The 23730-nt window shown below is 39.2% G+C and overlaps 1 protein-coding gene across 2 annotated transcripts in view; it reads right to left on the reverse strand.

Annotated features, from left to right (window-relative positions):
- Window positions 1–23730, reverse strand: part of PARD3B (par-3 family cell polarity regulator beta) — a 1108767-nt gene that overhangs the window by 146765 nt on the left and 938272 nt on the right. For both annotated transcript variants that reach the window (XM_032277671.1, XM_032277670.1), the window contains one exon: window positions 6891–7026. In XM_032277671.1, the coding sequence (XP_032133562.1) occupies window positions 6891–7026 (136 nt within the window). The remainder of the gene's footprint in view (window positions 1–6890; window positions 7027–23730) is intronic.

Here is a 23730-nt window from a genome sequence, read left to right on the forward strand (position 1 = left end):
AGGGCCCAGAGAGTGTTCCAAAAAATGTGTTCAAAAAAGAGAGGAGGGAGAAAGAGAATTTCCTGTTGCTCTCCTGGCTTAGATAGCTCCCTGTTTCTGCTTCAAGGCTATTGTTCTGTGATTAGCACAAGGTTATTGGATTTTAGTGGGTTTCTGTAGACTGGTTTGGGATCCTAACAAACAATATATATATTTTTCCCTATGGGAAAAGTCCATTCCTAGTTCTAAATTGCCAACTTCTAAATGTACTTCTGGAACACAGTTTATTTCTATGTTGGGGACACTGTAAACATGTTTCTTCCTCTCAAAAATGATTTATGCCATATTTAAAAGCTAGAAATTCACTCACATGTATACTTCAGATCTTCTCCCATACAGCTTATATGTCAACAAAGTCCTGTGAAAGACACACTGAAAAAAGGCCAAAGCTACCAACCAAAAAAAAAAAAAATTCAATTTATTTTATCCTCTTTTTTCCTCAATTTTTTGTTTTACTACTTGCTGAAATCTAAGTGAGCAAATCTCAACTCTTCCAGTGGCATTTGTTGTTTTACCAGTAACGAGTTCAATAAAACTTCAGGCCTTTCTAAAACCCATGTAATATATACTCATGATTTTCTCTCTTCTTTTTCTCTGACTCGGTATTGCTTTCCAACTCAGTTCCACTGTTTCTGGAAATCAAGGGATGTGTTGATGAAGTCAGTCATTGGGAGGGAACCTTTGAGATGGAGCTCAAGAAGGCTTATCAACTGAGAAGGGATTGCCCATTGTGTGGGAGCAGCCCAATTGCAGCAGTCTCTGGATACATAGGTTTTTTTTTTTTTTTTTTTTTTTTCTGGAGAAAGGGTCTTGCTCTATTGCTGATGCTGGAGTGCAGTGGCATGATTATGGCTCTCTGCAGCCTTGACCTCCTGGACTCCAGCAATCCTCTCCTGTCTCAGCCTCTCATGTCGTGGAACTACAGATGCACACCACCACACCCAGGTAATTTTGTTTTTTTTCTCTGTTTCTTTTCTTTTCTTTTCTTTTTTGTAGAGATAGGGTTTCACTGTGTTGCCCAAACTCATGGGCTCAAGTCATCCTCCCACTTCAACCTCCCAAAGTGCTGATATTAGAAGCATGAGCCAGGATACAAATATTTAATGGCTCTAATTCTTTACCCCATCTCACCTTTTAAAGGTTTTAAGAACAGAACGTGTGCTTGTCACAAGACAGCAGTCCATGAGGCTATAGACAGAGCAACTCTATGTAAAGAAAGAGTGCAACTTTAGTCCTTCCAAAGAATTCTACTGCTTCTCCTGGGGTGAATTGCTAGGTCTGAAGTGAACTATGCCATTTGCCTATATAAATAAAGTTCCAGAGGTCTGAAAATTTCTCATGAATAATTCAGCGACATCATCTGGGTTCCTGGGATAGTTCAAAGATACTGAACCAATAGACAAAAGTGAATTTTCTTTCTCTTTTACATAACAAATAACGACAGCAAAGGTAAGTTTGATAATAGACCTATTCTTTCTAATGATAAACAGGAGAATACATAAATAAAAAGGTTTTTTTTCTCTTTCCTTGAAAATCTAAAAAGATGAAGAAAGTTTATATCATTATTAAAACTCAAAGTTGTAGTAGAAAATTTGTAATTGTGTCTAGCATCTATTTTCCCTTTCCCTGTTAACAGCACCTTGATTTTCCTTTGAGGACTCTCTCTTCACCTATCCTTATTTATGGAGACTGGGTGGACTTGACTTTACTGTCTAGTTCCAGAGGTGGTCTTGTGACCTAGTTTGAATCTCTAAGAATATTGCTTCTGTTTGGCCATGAGGGTTGGTTCAGAAGTGGACACATGATCCAGGCTGAGTCAATAAGCGCTATTGAGCATTGTGCTGATTATAAGTTCCAGGATGTTTCTCAATCTACACAGAGACCATCTCTTCCTATAGAGTTGTTGTATTGGAGCTGCTGATGGCTGTCTTTCTATCTCAGGTAGCCGCATCAGAATGGTGTCTGCAGAGAGAATAGCAAAGCTGAGAGATGAGAAAAGAGACTCCTGATAGCCTGTCTGGAGGAGCTGGATCCAGCTTTGCCTGAAGTCAGATGCGCTTATGGATTTCCCTGAAAGAAGTCAACAAAATTTCCTTTATGAATCAAGTCAGTTTGATTTAGGTTTCTGTTTTTTGGAATCTAAGAGCTATTGACCCAACCAGAATTGTTCATCAATGCACTTAGTTTTCATCAGATGCTTTTAAGGAACAGACAAGGAAAACACATAGAAATCTCCACTCTGGTATCGGACCATTGACAGCACTCATCCTCTTATCTCCTGGTGTTTAGGGAAAACCTTCTGATGGCTTTTATACTTCTTTGGCGATTGTACATTCCATTTTCAATCCTTTCCTTAAGATGGTTAGCATAATCTGAGCATTGTGTTTTCTCTTTCCTCTGAGTGCGGAATTCACTGGATTTGTCTTTCAAGTATGCTTCTTCAAGTTGGCCGTCTTCATAATAGGGTGAACAAGTCTTTCAGATGTTTACATGATTCACCCAACTATCTCAACTGTGATCTATCTGAATCAATCCTCTGTGCCAGAGAGATACAGCACCGTGTTTACCATGTTTTGTTGTTTTTTGAGATGGAGTCTCACTCGCTCTGTTGCCAGGCTGGAATGCAGTGGCGTGATCTTGGCTCACTGCAATCTCCGCTTCCCGGGTTCAGGCAATTCTCCTGCCTCAGCCTCCTGAGTAGCTGGGACTACAGGCCCGCTCCACCACGCCTAGCTAATTTTTGTATATTTAGTAGAGATGGGGTTTCACCATGTTGGCCAGGATGGTCTCGATCTCTTGACCTTGTGTTCCACCTGCCTTGGCCTCCTAAAGTGCTGGGATTACAGGCGTGAGCCACCGTGCCTGGCCAGCACCATATTTTTAATGACAGTGGAAACAAGTATATCACGCTGGTTTAAGATGTTCTCTCGCTTTTTCCCATATATAAACAAATGTCTTCCCTTCCCAAACATGTGTCTACAAACTTCTTTTATAAACATTCTTCTAATATAGTCAAAGATTTAAAAAAAAAAAAGAGTGGGGGGCATAATGATACATGTTATTCAGCTCTTGAAAAAGACAATAATAAAGGCACTAATATTTTTAGAAAACTTCAGAGGCATCTCACTGCTGAAATTATTTACAGGATATTCATGCTGCTGTTAAATAAGCAGATCAGCTTTATCTTCTAATAAAAAAAGCAGCCCATTGTCAGAGGACTGTGGTAAGTTTTACAAAAAATAAAATACCAGCAGATAACAGGTATTATGTTTTCTTCTGGCAAATATTAACACTTCACAGCAAGCATATCTTGCTTACTTAATTGGGCCTATAAAAACTCAGCAGACTGTTTCACTTGCAGCCACTGAAATTCTTTCAACTTGTGCTTTATAGCTTTTCAGAGCTGAGAAGGGAAAACAGTTACAAAACAGAGCAGCTGAAAAGATTTTAAGGTCTCAAGTCCATATTTACAAACCTTACAGTCTGTGTGTATTCATTTATTTTAAAACAAAATGAATAAATTAGGAGATCCTTTGGAAAAGAAAAAAAATCCAACAAATTTGAGAATAAAAGAACAAAGCATGTCAGTTGAGGCAATTCCCAAATTGTCTCTATAGGTTTCCCAGCCCTCTGTCTCCAACTATGTACCTCCAATAGAATTAACTACTCCCTCTGAGTACATATAGAAGCCAATACCTCTCTAGCCTATAGCATTTACCACATATATTATTGCTCTGTTTTGTTTAGGCTTAGAGATCTGTATTCCTGGCTAGATCATGAGTTCCTCCAAGGTAGAAGTAATGTCATATTCTTGTTACCAGCACCTGGTCTACACTAAGATTTAGAAAATATTTGTTAAAATGTAATAGGAACCAGGGGAGAGGAGAGAGGGGAGGTGAGAGGGGAGAGGGGAAAGGAGAGGGAAGAGAAGACAGGCATGAAAGCAAGTGAGTACCCAAGGGATTAGTAAGAAAAATCTTAGACTCCAGGCCACTGGGCAGGTGCAATAATGGTAGAGAACTACATACAAGATGATCTGGGAAGATGTAGAAAGTCCAGGGCAAGCCAAAGGAAAAGGATTAGTCATATATATATATATTTAAAAATATTTATAGACCCTAATAAACTTTCAAGTGGTGATTTTCATTATTTTGGCTTTGAAGACCTTTGTGAGCATACTTTCATTCTTGCTGGCCTATTTTTAAATGAGTTTACAAGTAGTTATTAGGTAACTTATCTTTGTAATTTCCTTCTCAATAGTTCGGAAGTTCCCCAGTATAGAATGACTCCAAAAAACACTCATCAGGCCTCTCAACCAGAGGCACTGGACTTGGGGGAGTTCTAAGCTCATAACATTATTTCTGATGATGCTGGTCCACGCAGTGGTTTTGTTAAAGAAGTTGGACTGCTTTAGTGTTTACTCAAAGGATCAAAGTCAATATCCTATTTTTAGAATTGTGGGTCAGAATCCTTGATGACCACCTGGCGCATTCCCTCAGGGTCTCTCCTGGGCCCCATTCTTCCCTTTCATGCAACTGTGATCTGATTTTCGCAAGGGCCCTGGTGGTGATGCTGAAGACCTGCCTTTCTAGGAAACACATTCTCATAAAAGCTGCCTTGTTGGGTCTGGCCGCCTGACAGGAATGAAATGTTAACTTTCTAAACTTGCTTTCCTAGATCTCTCCAAAAGTGGCAAGACAACAGTGTAATTTCTCAGGCCTAAGCTGAACAAAAGACACTAGTGTTTTTCCTTGGCGTGGGGAGAGGAGAGGAAAGGATGCTGAGATTCTAATCCCTGGCTTGGAGTATCACAGGCAATCACAAAGAACACTCGTCTTTTATGGCAGTGCATTTCCCAAGCATCCCTTTGGGAACCCTCAGACCCCAATTGTCTGGGAAACATAAAATCAGTCGCTTTTGGCAGAGCTCAACACACCGGAGCATGGGAAACACAAATTAAACTCGAGATACTTTTTTACTCACTAGATGGTCTGGTTACACATTTACTTGGCATAAAAATAGAATCATTAAAAAAGGGAGCGCCCAAGGGTATAGTTATCTAGCTCAGGTTTGGTGAGGGTCAGAGGAAACTTCAAGTCTCATGACAGTGAAGCACCATCATCCTTTCAGCTTTATGTAAGGAAATCATATAAAATAAGGTCAAAACAACCAGGACTATTTTGTCTAAAATTATTTGTCTTATTTTGCTCATAGGAATTCATAGTGGTTTTGAGATAGAGCATTTTTCAATGCAGTGGACATGGTGTTCTGTTTTGGGTATAGTGGAAATGACTTTCCTTTATTTTATTGCTTGTTTGGCTTATCGAGGGAGCTGAGCCTTACCTAACAAGTAGTTCACGTCTCTTGTCAAAGGCAGTAAATCGATCTCGATCAACTTTGAAACTGAGTGAATTGTTATCTAATCTGTGATTCTGTGGAAATCTTTCTCTTCTGCTATAGAGAAGCTAAGAGACAAGTTTTCCCATCACTCTAGGTGTCATTCTGTTTAATCCTAACATCTGTAATAAAACCAGTAAAGAGCTGTTTGTTCTGATCCATAGTCTCAGGCTGCTTCTGTCCAAAGAGGCTGAAGCCACTTGGCTTGAGATTGCCTATGAGCACTGTGCACTTCGGATTAGTGTTTGAAACTCCATTATACAGGTGCAATCTTCTGGGCCGAGGAGTTTTGATTGCTCTGCCCAACAGTGGTGGTTCCTGAAACTGATTTTCTCACCCCAGTGTAGAGGTGCACACGACAGGCCCCCCACACAGATGTAAGAACTAGAGAGAATTGGCTCAGTTGCCAGACTCTATTCTCCCCATCCTGACCTTATGAGCATAAACATGAGGGTGAAACTCAGGAAAGGAAACCTGTCTTAACAGATATGCCTTTCAAAGGAGCTGGTGTCTTTCATGGGCACCAGGGATAACAGCATCCCTTACCTGGTTCTCAGAGCAGCACTAAAATTCCCAGTAGAAGGCAGAAATCATCAGATGGTGAGTGAGAACTGAACCCCAGCAAGGACACTAATATTACCATGTTCAGTTCTGCTCCAATAATATGGCAGTTTTAAAAGAAACTTTTAAAAGAACTAACAATTACTGAGCACCAGTTCTACATCTAGCACTGTTCTACACATCTGATGTGCACATTTCATGCAATTCTAAGCACCCTCTTCCTGAGCATTTTTGTGGATGCTCAAGAATTAAGTGTATCTTGTAGGCACAGACTTGCTTCTTGAAAACAACGAGAGAGTGAATCATGCTACGGTAAAAAAAAACCCAATGAGTTTTTCTTTAGTGGTCACTATATTCTTTTCTGTTCCCTGAATTCCAAAGGATTTAGCAAAAAGAATCCTATAATACAAAAACTGCCCTTAGCTCAAAATAAATCCATCCTAGTATGCCGGTAAGATCGGCAGAACGTGAAGTGCTCAGATCCAGTAAACAAACAACAGACATCTCCAACGATAACTCTTTTGAAATTTACTTCTAATCACCATTTTCCAAAGGAGAGATGGCTTGTGTTGTAAGAATCAAGGCTCAGTGGATGGTGACAAAGATCTGTTGTCCTGTTTAAAGTAGTTAACTTCTGCTTCCCCCAAACCAGTTGGCATATAACAGGAAGTATGAGAGAAATCAGAATGAACTACTGTACATGCATGTGGTTTGATATCCATAAGCAGCTTCTGTGGGAGAATATGGCTGTGGTTTGTATAATGTTCCTATCTATGAAGCCCAAGAAACCTGAATATAATCTGATATGTACAGAACATTCTTGAGCATGTTCTTCTGCTCTAAACATTCTTAGAAAAGATGACTTCAATGATTGAAATCATGCATGAGCTTACCCAGAGAAGGTCATAATCAGATGGCCTTGCTCTTCCTTCATCGTCTTCATATAAAGAGAAACCTTCTCTCCGAGCCTGATAATACTCTTTCCGCAACTTCTGGATACGGTCAGTGCTTCCACCCGTGGGACGGCCACTACAGAATGTAGACAGATAATCAGAGTCACACAGTGTATATCATCTTTGAAGTCACTTTTGGATTTTTTTGTTAAAGGAATTGACATCCAAATTTGGAATATTCAATAATGTAAATCAAATATGCCAGGAAAATGGCAAAATCAGTCATAAAAATGAACAAAACGTGGTCTTTACATGCCTACTTTTAGTTCCAAGGGTCAAATGTCTGACTTGGGATTTATAAATGCCTTTAAAGACCCACCTTTTTTTTTTTTAAATAATCACACAGATTTTTTTTTGTCAGAGACTTACTCTGTTATCCAGGATAGAGTGCAGTGGTGTGATCTTGGCTTACTGCAACCTCTGTCTCCCGGGTTCAAGTGATTCTCCTGCCTCAACATCCCAAATAGCTGGGATTACAGGCACCTGCCACCATTCCCAGCAAGTTTTTGGGTTTTTTTTTTGTTTGTTTTTTTTTTTTTTTAGTAGAGATGAGGTTTTACCACGTTAGCAAGGCTGGTCTAGTACTCCTGATCTCAAGAGACCTGCCTGCCTCGACCTCTCAAACTGCTGGGATTACAGGCATGAGCCACCACACCTGTCCATAGTTTAAGAGTATTTTGAATTTACTCTAATAATGACAGAAGCATATCATTTGCACGTTTTGGTACTTTAACTCAATTGATAACATCTTATCAATCATGACACTTAACGTTTCATGGGTACGTGAGAATCACTACTGTAGCATTTAGGGAATAAAAACAGGAAAAACGTCCAGAAAGTCATGAACCATCTAAGCGTAAAACACGCTATATCTTCTCCCTTGTGTGAATATTTTAAAGAAATACAGGAGGGTCAAGGAGAAGACGGACAAGTGAGGCTTGGAAAGGTGGGGAGGGCCCCAGTGTGAAGAGCCTTGTATGTCAAAAAAGATCCCCAAATATGACACTTGAGTTCTAAGTTTAAATGAGCTATCTGATAATATGAGATATATAAAAGCAACAGAAAGAGGTCGTCTATTTTGTTAAAATATTTTACAACTATGTTTGTAAATTACAAAAAAAAAAAAGTGCGTAAACACCTTTTGGAGGAAAAGCATTCTTCCCAAGCTAAATGGTAAGATAAATACAAACTGGATGATGTACCTCTGCCTTGTGGCTGCTCCCTGACAGTCTGCACAGGGTTCTGAGCTTCCTGGGTGCTCTACAGACACTCAGCGGCCAATGCCTTGGGTTCAGAAAAGACAAACCCTTGGGAATCACATACCTTTTTTTTCCCCAATATGTATGTTACAACTCTCAAAATAGTTCTAACTCTCTTTCTTTACTATACTTAAAGTTTTCTTTGAGCACTTAGAAAAGATAGTAAGAACAAATTAAAAGTCTTGATAAGCTTTTCTGAACCATGGGCAGGCAGGAAAAGCAGCACAGTCTGTTTTGAACAGCTTCCCTAACTCTTGAGTAATATGAGATGACCAAGGTGTCTGTTTCCAATGCACAGGCTTCTGTCGATTACGGAAATTCATGAGCTGCGTTCAAACTCACCAGATGAGTTCAATCAACATGGTGCAAACATCGCATACATAATCTATTAGTTTACCCCAAAGAAACTGAAGCCTTGAATTCAAGTAGAATGAAGTCATCAGTAATAAAGAAAAAAAAAAAGGAACTGATAAAGCACCGTTTAAAAAAAAAAAAACACTTTTCTTCCATTCGTGGTGGGAAAAAAAATCGTACTGAGACTGTAAACTATTCTTCCATATGCCTATAAATACATAAATTTAAAAATATGGGTTTGATCAGATTGCTGTTCTCAAGTAAGGGAATGGGGCAGGAATACAAAATCAGCTGTTCAGGATTCAGAAAATCCCCTGTGGCTAACAGGAACATGACTATTTACCCAGAAAAGAAATCTGGCCCCAGAGAAAAAACAGGAAGAGAGTCCAGAAAGTCATGGACCATCTAAGTGCAAAACATGCTGTATCATCTCCCTTGCGTGAATATTTTTTAAAAGTATGGAACACAGTGGAAACCTTTCATGATAACCTGGGACCAGTTATCCACTGTGTTATCATCTCTCCTTTATTCCTCTCAACCCTCATTCTACTTTTATAAATGGTACAGGCTTCTCTCAAATAGGTATTTTAGGTGGTAAGAGTAGGGATAGCAAATTCCAATTTCTGATTTTTAGCTCTTCTCAGCAGAAAATACACATATGCTTACAACCAAATTAATAAAAATAATATACACCACTATTGTAACCACAGCAATTAATTGATTCCATGTTGCACTGAAGATGTAAAAACACAGCAACTTTTAGAGGGACATACAAACAATTCTGTGATAGTTACAATCATCATAATAGTTATAATTTATAGAACACATATATAGCAAATATATCTATCTATACTTTCACTTACTCCACTCTGTCCACAGCAGACATCACGAATCAATTACAGCATTCTTTCCCAATGCTATAATCGGAAAAGAATTCTCAGAATTCTTATGGCCTAGAACTTCAGAAAGCCACTACTAATATGTAGGTGCTTATATGTGAGTTTATTTACAATTCCTGTGTAACAGATGCTGTCAATATCTCAAAACCTCAAAAAATATTGATGGATTTATTATTCTGCTCAATAAAGATAAAGAATATGAAGCTCCTAGCAAATAGATGATTAACAAGAGCAGTCTCACCTTAAAGACTGCTCTTCGACCATGGCTTGCTGCCTTCCAACCTACTTCTCTTCCTTCATCTCATTTATGTTGTAGAGACTGCGTCCTCTAGCCAGATACTGAACAAGAATGAAAGTTAAGGCTATAGGATTTACTTTCTGAGGATTCCCATTTTCCCTCCCTATTTACATGTCATTTGTTCTATTTTCCTTGCTTTATGGAATTTCACAGTACAGATTCTAGGAATAGCTTCAGAAGTGACATCAGATCATGATTAACTCAAACATTATTGAAACCACATAAAACTAGTAAAAGTTTCAATAACCTCATCTCCACATTGTTAGTTTAACAACTAGGCTTTCCATATTACTTATTCACTGAATAAAGTAAAGCCCTGGCCATCCTTACAAAAAGTTTCTATTACAGCTGTATCCATATGTAGGTGATCGGTGATAGTCTTATACCTTCAATGTGCTGAAATTTTATGTTAAATTAATTCAAGCAGTATAACAACTTGATGTATATTGTAATTATTTTAAAAATAAATTATATTGCTTATGCCTCTAAAGGCAGATGTATCATTAAACAGGCCCTTCTTGTAACACTTTAGAGCTGGGCAGAGCTTAAAGTTGTAATGGATTTCAGAAACCATGTCATTTTCTTCATAGCCACCCACAGCAACAAATTCCCATATGTCAGAAACATCACACTAAGGCATTATCCGCTTCTTTGGAATCTAGCCTTGTTCCTCCCAGTTTATTATGACCTCAATTGTAGTACTTTTAAAATGAGTGTTCATTTGTGCATGCCTTCATTTCCTCCCATGACTGCTGCAGGCTGAAGAAAATAAACTAACATTTATCAAGCTCTTTTATGATGTCCTAAAGACAATATTTGTGCTTTGCATACCTCATCTCATTTAAGCCTTGGTCAAACCTGTGAAGACGGCATTGTTATTGACATTTTACAGACGAGCACACTGAGGCTCAGTAGTTAAGTAACACACTGGTAAATGGTGGGCCAGGATTTGTGTGACTCCCAACCACCATGGTTTCTACCATATCATGTTGCCTTGCACAAAAGGCATTAAAATGCAGCAGGCATTTTGTGGCTGCAGTTCACAGGCATTTCAAGGCAGAGGGAATTTAGCAGAGCACATTTATAGCGATACCTTTTGATATTCTTTTATTTGCACAGATCTTTGCAATAAAAATAGAAATAGAAGTAACCAAAGTAATAGAAATACAAGCAATGAAGTCTGCATTCATTAAAAAATGATGTTGGAGCCACTGCAGGCTGAAATTTCTGGGCAATTAATATTCTATATCTAACAGGCTTACATAGGGAGCTGGCATAAAACTGAATGGGGTGCAAAAGAGAATCAACATATGACAAAGATCCCACATGAAAGACACACTCTGGATCAGGACCAGGACTGAGAGGAACACAGAACTGTTGGGGAAGTTCATCACTAACTAAATGAGAGGGAGGTGGTCATTACCACCAAACCCTGGTCACTGTTAGACTTGTAAATTATCTGTGATTACATATGTATAAGTGGGCATCTACGTAAATACATACACCCTAACCAGGACTCAATTGTATATATTTGATTTCACACAGCTGTTTCTGTTTTCATACTGCCTCAAGATGTAGCTCTTCATTCTGAAGGAGAGGTGTTTGCCTTTGGTGAGCACCACGCTCATTCGTGGGTACCAGCCTGGTGTCCAGATTTGATGATGCAGTTAAGAAATGGTCTTTATAAGGTCTTTATAAAGTGAGGTGGCTCATGCCTGTAATCCCAGCATTTGGGAGGTTGAGGTGGGTAGATCACTTGAGGTCAGGAGTTCGAGACCAGCCTGGCCAACATGGCGAAACTCCATCTCTACTAAAAATGCACAAAAAATTAGCTGGCATGGTGGCATGTACCTATAATCCTAGCTACAAGGGAGGCCAAGGCAGGATAATCACTTGAACCCAGGAGGCAGAGGTTGCAGTAAGCTGAGATCATGCCACTGCACTTGAGCCTGGGTGACAGAACAAGGCTCTGTACTGTAACTCAAAAAAAAAAAAAAAAAAAAAAAAAAAAGAAAAAGAAAAGAAATGGCTTTGATAGGATGGAACCTTAACAGGAATATTCCTATCTGGATCTGGAGGTAATAATCCTTATGAACTCTCTGAATAAAACTATTTAAATTGGATGTATGCGTGTCAACAACAATCAGTAAGATAGGGAGTGGTTTTGAGTTTAGTGTTTAATAGATTCTTTAATTTTTTATGAAGTTACTGTAAAACGTCATTTTGAATCTTCAAGATTGTTAATTATATAAATATGGTGTTAATTTTTCCATACTCACAAAAGGGTAGAATTTCAATGGTTTTCTCAAAAAGGGTTTAAGGACATAGAATAAAGAAAAACACGTTGGTAGCCTTTAAAAATGCTGAGATACTATTATTTTCCTGACTTCTTCCCCATGGGGAGGGTTGTTTGTTTTTGTCTTTTGGCATGTAAGAAGCTAAAAATCATCCTAGCTTTATTTTTAAACTTAAAATTTAACAGTACCATAGTTCTGCCTTAGAAAACAGGGCAGTTTTTTTTTTCATAGTGGGGAACAGAGCTTTTAAAACACCTGAGATTCTATGGCATTCACACTCTGAATAACATAACTATAATGAAATCTAACTGGCTAGATGCACTCTTATTTTGCTAGTTTTTCTTAAATCCCAAGAAAAGATTCTGGAAAAGAATACTCAGTTGAAGATAGATAGTCATAGACACAGTGTTATTTATTTTCAGTTGGTGATAAAGATTTCTGTCAAAATTTTGAGAGACTCTCATACATGCACTTAGGATCCTTAATTAAAGAGCATTTATGATTTAAAGAAACTACACTCCCAATACCACTTAAATTCATACTCTCAAGATTTAACATCCTATAATGAAAATACATTTATACATTGTGCACCTATATACTAAAATAATTTAATAATAAATAATTGCTTTTAAGGAACTTAAGTCCATAGCATTCTTCAAATGACAGTTTAGTCCAGAATAGCTCTGAAAATTATCCAGTATAAATATTCAGGTAAAGTTATGATGGTGTAAATCCTCTATTTTTCCCCTGTTCCCCATTTCTTATAAAGAATTTTTTTTTTTTCAATGGTGCATTGACAAATAAGATTTTTCACTGTTTAGTCCAATGAAATTTTAGGACAGCTGACTATCCATGGACAACTTTAGGGATACTTCTTTCTAATTTCTTCCCAAATTTACTGTCACTATTTATAAAGGTGGACCCCATTTCAAGTTATTTTTGCCAAAAAGTTCCCCCAAATAACAAGAATATGCCTTTGCTCATATGGACACTTAATTTCCACTAGATTTAAGTTAGCTTGTTGATTAAAACAATTACTCTAAATTAAGGGCACTTTGTTTACTATAATTGCCTATAAAATTCTATATTAAGAATAATGAATTTAGAGAAAGGGTGAATAATATTAAACAGACAACACAAACTTTCCAAATCTAAAATCTCCTTTTATTTCTAAGGCTTCTTTTGTCAATTATCTCTGACATTTTACCTCTTTTTAGTAGGTGAGGAAATAACACTTCGGCATATTAAGAGAGTATTTAAACATAAAACGGCAACAGAATCTGATGAAAAACTATGCTCTGCACTAACACATAACTTTGAAAAGTGCAACTTTGTACAAGTTTTCAAGGGTTCAACAAAATTACTCCTTATGTCAGGACCCTGTGGGCAAGCTGAGAAACTGGTCCAGAGAAGTTAACATGCAAGTTAGGGTCATAAGAAAGAAGAAACCCTGCAAATCACAATAATACATCGCTCAGCCTATAATCCCGAACTGTGGTCCTCCCCACAGCCATCCTGATGCTGCCTGTGACATTTTGACCTGGATGCAACAATCTGACAACCTGGCTTGGCTCACCTGGGCTCCTGACCTCACCATGGCAACCCGAGGCTGACCTTTTGTCTTTCTCAATGTGTTTCCTGCTTTCAGCGTCTGCTTCCTTTGAGATCCCTGTCTTGGTATTTCCATCCCTAGCTTGGTAAGCTGACCCTTTGACTCCTATAGCTCGAAGATTTGTCTTGGAAATCTTAACCCTGGGTTGGACCTTGACCCAGTGAATCAAGCCATAGTGATGGAGTATAAAGAAATAAAGGCCCACTTCCTTTGGCAATTTTGAAATGGTAAGCACTTCCATGCACACCGTGAACCACAGCTACCATTTACCACTGAAAGTAATCCATTGATTCATGCAGGCAGCTTCCTCCTATGTGATTGATGGCTGTGACTGAGAATCGTCACCAGATCAATGTCAACTCCTCTTCTGATAAAAGGCATTGCTCTACCTTTGCTCTTTAACACTTTGGACAAATGCAACACTGGCTTCTAATCAGAACATTCTGCTTCTCTATCTCCATTTCTCACAAAAGGAGGAATATCTTAGCAGTGACCCTGACAGTGTTATTTACAATTCAACAACATGCCAATTATTATCTGTGGCTTCAGTTCACTGTAATAAGCCAGTAACAAATAACTGCCTTATTCTAATACTGTACAATGACCTCCTGACGGTGTTCAAATTTTAGAAGCCAGTTTTGCCATTAGTCATAAAACACCCATTTGAATTATTTATATTTTGAATAGTATTCTAAAATAGTTCTTCCAACACAGTGCAGTATATATATACATAGTTATATATATATATATATATGCACACACGGTTATACATTTATATAGTTGTATATATATATTATACACACACACACAGTTATATATATATATGTAGGTATATATATTTAGATACAGAGTCTTACACTGTTGCCCAGGCTGGAGTGCAGTGGTGTGATAATAGCTCATTCTAACCTCAAACTCCTAAGCTGAAGCTTTCCTCCTGTCTCGGCCTCCTAAAGCACTGAGATTATAGGTGTGAGCAACTGCAAGCCACTGCACCCAGCCCCCAGTGCAATATTTTTGAGCCTTAAGTAATTTACACAAATACTGGACACTTCAAAGTTATGTGTAAGTTTGTGATACATACTGTCTCAAGGCATTTTGGCAATTTTATTAACAGCATACAGTATGTGGATGTCACAGAAGAAATTTATCAAGTGTTTAATATGGTAATTTTTGTTTCTTAAAAAAGAAAGATTTTAAAATATAGTTGAAAAATTTACACTGGATGGCAGCAATATTATTCCTTTATTTCTACTCTACATCTTTGCAAAACAAGCACACATAGATGCAAAGAAAAATAGATTTGGACCAATTTGCAACTGTGCATCCATTGTGTCTTTTGTTAAACAGAAGCCACGTGCTGTATAATAATTCACATAGACATAGCTGTTCTTACATGGCTGGAGTATAGTGACACTGCATCACAGCTGCATTTAATTGATACACCAAATATTTGAGCTTAGACACAAACAGAGTCTTGGGGACAGAATAGCAATTTAAGTAGAACAGTGCTTCCAGTGGCCATTCCATTTAATGAACACATGCCCCTGAACATGAACTCAGTTGATTTCCCTTGGTCAGTGTCAGTTCGGAAGCACCTTTCCTAATGTAAGTTTTATGTTGTGCCAAACGTGTTTTCAGTGTTTAAGGATGTATATTACTTGTACAACATGGCCTTGTATATGCAAGCCAACTACTTCAACCGAGGCTCAACCAAGGGAATAGCCATTTAATGCAGTGCTAAAGAAACAGTGGTGGGTAGGTTTAGTGAGAGATCATAGGCAGGGTCCAATATAGCATCCTCCTAAGGCAGGGGTCACCAACCCCCAGCCATAAACTGGTACCAGTCCATGGCCTGTTAGAACCCAGACTGCACAAGTGAGCTTACCCAGGTGAGCATTACCACCTGAGCTCTGCCTCCCGTCAGATCAGTGGCTTCATTAGATTCTCATAGAAGCACTAACCCTATGGTGAAACGTGCACGCCAGGGATATAGGTTGCATGCTCCTTATGAGACTCTAGTGCCTGGCCCCGTGTTCCCCAACCTGTGATAGCCCCTGTCCAGAAGAAAAATTGTCTTCCAGGAAACCAGTCCCTGGTGCCAAAAAGCTTGGGGACCACTGTCCTAAAGTGTTTCCCAATATTAATTTTTGTCTCATGTAATGACTGCAGAAAACTAACCTTGTTTAAGACATGACTCCACTTGGAATACTATAGGTTTTCTCAAAGGACTTGATGGTCCAAAACAAAATTAGCAAAATATTGACTAAAAAGGTAAATAGAGGAAACCTACAAAACTTGTATTATTTCAATTATCATTCACCTTCTTGAACTGAACAAAAGACAGTTTAAGGAGAAATCAAATGTTGGTTAGATGGTACTTGAACAAATTAATGATAACACCAATACACACACACTCATGCCTTCTCAAGGAAATTCTCACCAACAACTGCAGGAACTGCAAAGATAAAATTATTATCTTTTAGGCTTAAATCAAACACAGCTTGAGTTTTAAGAATACATATCTGACATTTATATGTGGATTAAACTTTCAGGATCAATTCTGGGAAAAATAAGCCTTTGTGGGCTGCAGGCCACGAAACCTTGGGAATTTCCAAGGCCTCCATCAAATTCCTTCCTCCCCAAAGGAAACAACATAGAAGTTCTCTCCTCTCCCAAGAGATCATGGAATACCATCAAAGGCCACTGATTCCCAATAGCTGGATACTTAGACCTTTCCTTTCAGATAATAAGAAAGTATTATTTGAAATAATTTTAAGGAAAAATAAGGACACTCTAAATGATTTAGTGCATGGATGGGAGCTTGTTTTTTTTTTGTTTGTTTGTTTGTTTTAATTTAGAGGATTATATCAGTTAGAAGAGAACAGTTAGGATAGTGCATAGTGAAAAGTAAAAAATATAACAAAATGTCAGTAGATTAAAACAGGAATTCCTCATACAACAATGCTTTTTTTCCCCTTTCCCAATGGAGGGTATTGGAAAAATAATAACAGTGACAAAGAAAAAAAAGATGTTACAAAAGGAGAAAACATTTTTCAGTTGAAAGAAGCTAACGATTGTGATTAGGAACTCAACCCTAGTTGTTAAGAGTCAAAGTATTCTAAATATATATGGCAAGTAAACTAGTCCTCACTTTTGTACTGTTAAAGATTATACATTCTCCAAATGCCCAGAAGGGATGCCTGGGTCACATAGGTAAGTGACCATGGGGTAGATCTTAATTATCACATATGGTGCTGTGTTGTACTGTATAATAAACATAGGATTCTATATGCAGTATTCTAATATGATTAGCATAAAGCAATTAGGTCTAAGAGGTCCAATTTATGAGCATGTTTTGATATCACCTACATTCTTTTCATTCTTATTACATTCATATACTATTCCGAGATTTTTAAATAAGGTCATAACAATTAATCCAAATAGATTTTCAAATCCAAAGAATAGTGATATGGTTTGGATCTGTGTCCCCACTCGAATTTCACGTGGAATTGTAATCCCCAGTGTTGGAGGTGGGGCCTGGTGGAGGTGACTGGATCATGGGGGTGGAGCCTTCATGAATGGTTTAGCACCATCCCCTTGGTGCTGTTCTTGTAATAGTGATTGGGTTATCATGAGATCTGGTTGTTTAAATGTGTGTAGCACCTTTCCTGCCCCACCTTCTTCCCCCTGCCCACCCACTCTCTTCCTCCTGCTCCAGGCACATAAGATGTGCCTGCTTTCCCCTTGCCTTTCACCACAAGTAAGAGCTTCCTGAGGCCTCCCCAGAAGCAGATGCTGCCACGCTTCTCGTACAGCCTGTGGAACTGTGAGCCAACTAGACCTCTTTTCTCTATTAATTACCCAGCCTCAGGTATTTCATCATGTTCATGCTAGAATGGACTGATACAAATTGCATCCAAAGTTAGCATCTACTTAGCTCCCAAAGGCCATTAAATCCAAGAATATCCCATAGCTCTCATTAGCTTGGATGCAAAGTGAGCTCTGGTAACCCGAGGGCCTCATACTGACCTTCCAACATTAGGGGTGTACAGAATAGCAGACAGCTTACATTACCATCTCCTATGCATTGTTTCAGTTGGTTTTAAAGGATGTTCAGATTCTTACAAATCCTTGCTAGGAGAATGCTGGCTTTCTCTTCAAAACAGAACAGAAAATAATAAATTGGTAGCACACCTAGGTCCTCAACCGCTTTTATAAAAGTTCTCCAGTAACCCTCTGAAAAATTTCTGATGTGTACATTTATTTAAACTTTATTTACTCTTAAATATTGCTGTGGCCTTGGGGATGCAAAGTGGATTAAGACTTGACCCTCAGGGATTTTTCACACTCTAGTAGTGGGGGAGACGAAGATATAAATAAATAATGGCAGTGCAATGTGGCAATTATTAAGAGGAACTATCATGATGTATAATGAAGTCCGGCAGCAGCTCAGAGCAGAGGGTGTTAACTCGGCTTGGGGAGGTCAGGAAAGGCCTCTTAGAGAAGAGGAGACAAGGATAAGGAGAGGGTGGCTGAGTATGCTAGCCAGAAGGAGCACACTCGGGAAAGAATGGCCACATGAAAGGGTACACAGTCAGGTACTGCAGAAGTGTGGGGAATGTGAGGAGAAACTTGGAAATACAGCTGGTAGGACCTGAACAGCTCCACATGCCAATCTTTCTCAGGGGATGGTGCAGTCTCATTGAAGGATTTCAAGTAGGACAGTACCACCATCTTCAGAGTCCTGCTTTATATCAAGAGAACTCTGGGAGACCCTAGCTGTCTGTAACCCCATATATCATAACCTATGGAAGAAAGCAGCTGACCTTTCTGAGTTTTCTTGCACTTAGGTTTGATGATTTCTTGTGTGTGCATACAGTGCAGGCTAAATGGTTGACCAAATCAATGGCAAAAGATCTCTATTTCCATCCCCCTACTTGTTGGCTGCCATGCCAGAGGGCCACTGTTGATGGGGGCAATAGGACATTGAAACTTTCTTTCAGTTTGAAAACTGATTACTTTCTATAACTAGAGCTCTTGCTTAACTAGTAACATTATCTGGTGATGGAGCATGATGCATCAGTAATATAGTGATAAAGTTCCCATTAGGAATCTGGGACTGGCTGCCAAATCAGACAGCAAAAAGTTAAAATGAAACAAAGCAAAACAAATGAAACCGCCCCATTATGGGCTGATAAAGACTTTTTTTTCCACTGGCACTTTAAGGGAAAGTAGGCAGAGAATCTTAATTAATAAATAGCCATTGCCCCATTCAGGCGAGGTAATGGCAATGCCTGAGTATCTGCCATGGAGCAATTTGTAGCTGTCTTCTTGATCTGAAAAGTGAATGAGTTGTCGAATATCAAAGAAGAGGGAAAATTAGACACTCTGCTGCTGACAATTGAACTCTATAAATAACCCACAGTGGAAACGAATTAAAAAAATACCCTTCCTCCAGCTTTCAGTAGCCTCTCCACAGTGTGACAGTTGCTAGTTTTTTTCAATAAACATGATGTCAATTATGCCTTTTATCCATCACGGTGAAGTCATGTGTAGGGAATAATTGAGCATCTTTTTTTCTGGCACTTCACATAACAATGCTTTTCCATTTTATTTATATCATACTGAGGTAAAGCAGCTGTCTGATCTGTAATCTATACGCTGCATCAACACTATGCCTTCTTATTTCTGGCTTCGTTCTAACAGCTTTATTAGCAACAGTCTTTTAGTCAGCTCTCAATTATCTGCAGAAACAGGAGGTTTGGAGGAGCAAGATAAATAAAAACTACACATGATTTGGAAAAAATCTCCTTTAAACCAACAACTTTAGTTTCTTTCCCAACAAGTATTTTCCCAGAGCTGTAAAAAATACCCCAATTAATTGACTCAAGTTTCACATTCTTTTCCTTGCCCAGCCCCTTGTTTGGTAAAGATACTAATAAGTAGAAAAAAAGACGAAAAGGCAGGCAGGACTGGAAAACCAGAGGGGCTACAGAGGCTCACAGGAGGAAAACAGAATTTGGACAGCTGAGAGTTAATGACTCAGGAAATATTTCCCTAAAGGATTTACTGTGTTCCTAGAGGAATGTAACTTTGTAGATGAAAAGTACCAGGTATTTGTTTTCCAGATGAACAAACTGGAAGCAAAAAGTTATGCTGAACACAGTTACAGAATTAATGAGTACTCACTTATACAACTAATAAAAGGAGCTTTTGGGGGACTGTCCTTGTTTCCTGAATTCTGCTATTTGCCACGAACTTTTAATATTGTCCATGGCACTGGCAACTATTTTTCCCCCTCTTTGCAGCATTAAATGTAGTCACTCAGATGTCATTAGTTCCTCATTTGTTACAGAAACGTGTTCTTAGGAAGTACAGGTGAAGAACATGGGGAACGCCATTGCGTTATGTTGTACATTCTGCATTAAGATGAAAGGAGGTAACACGTTTTATTCCAGAAAACTTCTAACAATTTCTTATCCAAGTGTAAACAAGCTCACTGCCCCCTAGCTAGAAGCATCCCCCCTCTAAATTCTACATAAAATATAAGCCTCAAGTCTTAAATTGAATCACTATGTTATTTCTTTATATATTATTTACTTTGACATTAAAAAAAACCTGAATACATACTGTATATCTAAGAGCTTCTAAATTTATAACTTGAACAAAAAAGGGAGTCATTTCCTCTTCTTCAAAGATGCTTTTCAATACTGTGTCCAAAATATCTAGGGAATTGGAGGGAGAAAAAGAAGAGAGGGGAGCGAGAGCGAGGAAAGAAAAAGAGCTAATGGTCAAAATGCATCCTTATAATAAAATGAGCTGCTTAATGGATACTCACTACAGGAATAACATTAATTCAGTATTAGGACTTTCACTGGAAAAATATGAATGTAATTTATCTTTTTAACTGTCAGCTGCATTTCTAAAGCTCTGAAGTCTGTAGCTTCCAGGGGCCTTTTGTCTTTCTGCCATGGCAGGAACATCTTGGACAGCTGTAAGAGCTTTCTAAGCTATCTTTCTCAAAATCCATTAGCTAATTCAAGGAACCTAATTAGAGCTGCCATTTTGATGGAGCATACTGAATTCTCAGTACAGACTAGCAACACCATCAATGTTTATTAGAAATCACAAAACCCAAAGTGCTCCATTCCCTATGAATATTAATGGGAATACAGCAAACAAAATATTTATTAAAACATATGCTTAATCCCATCAAGGTTTACAGACAGATACTGAAAGGCAGAGAGGGAGGCACACACTTGAATTTGAAGGCATGTGCCCATGGACACACAATGAACCAAGATTTACACTGAAGCAGCATGTAATCATTATTTCTGTGCCCCTCCTACTTGTCCCCCTTGGTTTTGCACCCTGGAATTCAGCAGCTCACAGCTGGGAGGACAGATGTAAGTCCAGAGAAGTCTGAAGAAGGGGGTGGAGAGAGCTTTTTTTTTTAAAAAAAAAAAAGAATACAAACAGCTGCTTAGTGCCACAAATCCTTGCCAGTGGAGAAATAAACTGTTTCTCTATAAAATCAGCCACATGGTGACGTCAGTACCTTCTACCCTCATTCTAAAAGAGGATGTCACCAAATTAATCCAAGTAGCTGTTATCTAATGTACCTACCCTGGGAGAGTTTTTACGAGGGAAGAATCCGGTGGTGCAGAGTCTGGTTTTCATTCTGCTGCAATGCAGATCAGGCCCCCACCGCCCTTGTCAGCACAGGTGTGGATATACTTCCCCACTCCCCCACCTCCCTACCAAGGAGGCCCCAGAGATGTTGTCCCTCCTTCTCTCTCTGGAGCAATTAGAGGCCCTTGTGAAGTGTTACTGTCCAGTAGCCCCAACCCTCCCTTCAAGCTATTGCCTCCTATCTCTCTTTTCCTTCTTTTACTAAGCTTTAAAAAACAACCCTCTGCTGTCTCCTTTTGTCATCTGCCACCCTTTCTTTTGGGCACCCGATCTGCATAGCAGCAGGATAAAAACCAGCCTCTGGCACCATTGGACTCTTCCCTGGTAGAAACTCTACTGGGGTAGGCACATTAGATAACTGCTACTCAGATTAATTCGGTGACATTCTCTTTTAGAATGAGGGTAGAAAGTACTGACATCACTGTGCGACTGATTCTCTAAACTTTACAGTCTAAAAGCTCCTTGTCTATATTTTCACTCCTGGGGATACTATTTACTCTCAGCACTTTGATTATCATATTCCTTCACATTTCATACATTTACTTGTCCATCTATTCAACAAATGATCCCTGGAGTGGCTGATATAAGGCAGGTCCTCAACAGAGCCTGCCTGCATGAGGACACATATCTCTAGCTGCAGCATCTCATGGGAGCTCCAAAACCCATATATTCACCCCTGCTCCACACTTGTACTTGAAATGAGCCAAGATCTTACACTCAGCTTGTCGGGAAACAACCTTCTCACATTTCCATTAAAATCTTCTTTCCCTCCTATTTTCTTGGCGTTCTATTTCTCCATGCTCGTTAAAGATGGAAATGATCAGCATTCAGAGCCCAGGCTCTGGAGCCAGACTGCTTGGGTTCTGGTTCTGCCACTTTCCATCTCCCTATCTTAGAGTAGTTATGTAACCTCCCTATCTCTGAAATGAGGATAATGGTAGTAAAACCAAGTAAGGTAGTTTTGAGGAGTAAAGTGAGTTTTTATTTAAAGCAATTAGAATAGTGCCTGGTACATTATAAGGACTACTGGGTTGCTGATATGACATTATTTTATATTATTGCTGGCTGCTTTTCTCCCAAGCATCCCGTAGTCAATCGGTTGTAATGATTTGCCTCTAGCTCTGTGCCCTCCCTTGTATTCCTTCTTCCATGAGCTTGGTTCATATACTCATTGCTTGCACCACAATGGTAGCATGGCAGCTAGTCTCTCCACTCCTGACTCCTTCACTCTCATACATCCCCACACTGGCCTTCCTAAGGTGCAGCTCTGCTCATGGAATTCCCTACCAATTGCTTCTTTGCTCTTCCATTGCTGACACCGCCCCAGCCTCCTGCTTTCCTTCCGCCTGCAGTCCAGTCTCTAAGGAAGCTCTGATCATTCCCTAAACTTATCCTCAGTTTCATCCACATCCTGTTCCATGCCTTTGTACACACTACCTCTTCCATCAGCAATTCTTGCCCCTCCTTTTAAAAACAATATAACTAAGATTGTATCAATTGTTCAAAAACATCCACTGCCTTGTCATTATGTTTAGCCTAATTCTCAAACCGTTCCACAGGGTCTACGTGGCCCTCCTGTCACTGAACTGGTCTGTTTCCCTCTCCACCTCCTTGCTGACCTATTCTCCTGTGCTCACACATGGCATCTTTCTCACTCTCCCCTATTCCTTGGATAGCCTAAGCTTGTCACAGCCCCAGGAGTCTGTCATTGCTGAGTCGTCCGCCCTAAGACACTCTGCCTCCATGTTCTCAAGCAGGTTCTCCCTTGTCAGAGGAGCCTCCTCTGGCCGTTTTATCTGTAGATCCTTCAAGACAATCCCTACCTGGTTAGCCCGTTTGTTTCCTTTGTAGCAACGATCACCTGAATGTATCATCTTCATTACCTATCAATTGGTTCATTGCTCTTTGTCTGCCTCCCTCCACAAGAAATGAAGGTGTTGTGAGCAGGGAGCTACTAGGTCCTTTTCAGGGCTGTTTACCCAGTGACAGGGCCTGCCACAGTAACTAAAGTGATGACTCTCTACCTATGAAGTCCTTCAAGATTCTTATATTCCTTTAGCAAATATTTATTGAGCACCCACTATTCACAATCAACTGTTATAGGTCCTGGGGATATACGGGGAGCACAAGATACACAAAGTCCTTAATCACATGGGCCTTACGTTTTAGTGGCAGTGAGGGTGGGGATGAAACAGTACACAAGCCAGTGAAGAGCAATATCAAGCCGTGGTAAGTGCCACCAGTGACTTAAAATACAGCGTGATGCGAAGACGGTGACTAAGTGGCTGCTTTGAATAGTCATGAAAGGACTCTTTCTTTTAGTCTATGGTCTGAATTACAAGTAGGAACCATCCAGAAGCATCTCCATG

The sequence above is a fragment of the Sapajus apella genome, unplaced genomic scaffold, assembly GCF_009761245.1.
Source record: "Sapajus apella isolate SASKATOON/1434 unplaced genomic scaffold, GSC_monkey_1.0 scaffold10, whole genome shotgun sequence".
Lineage (NCBI taxonomy): Eukaryota > Metazoa > Chordata > Mammalia > Primates > Cebidae > Sapajus > Sapajus apella.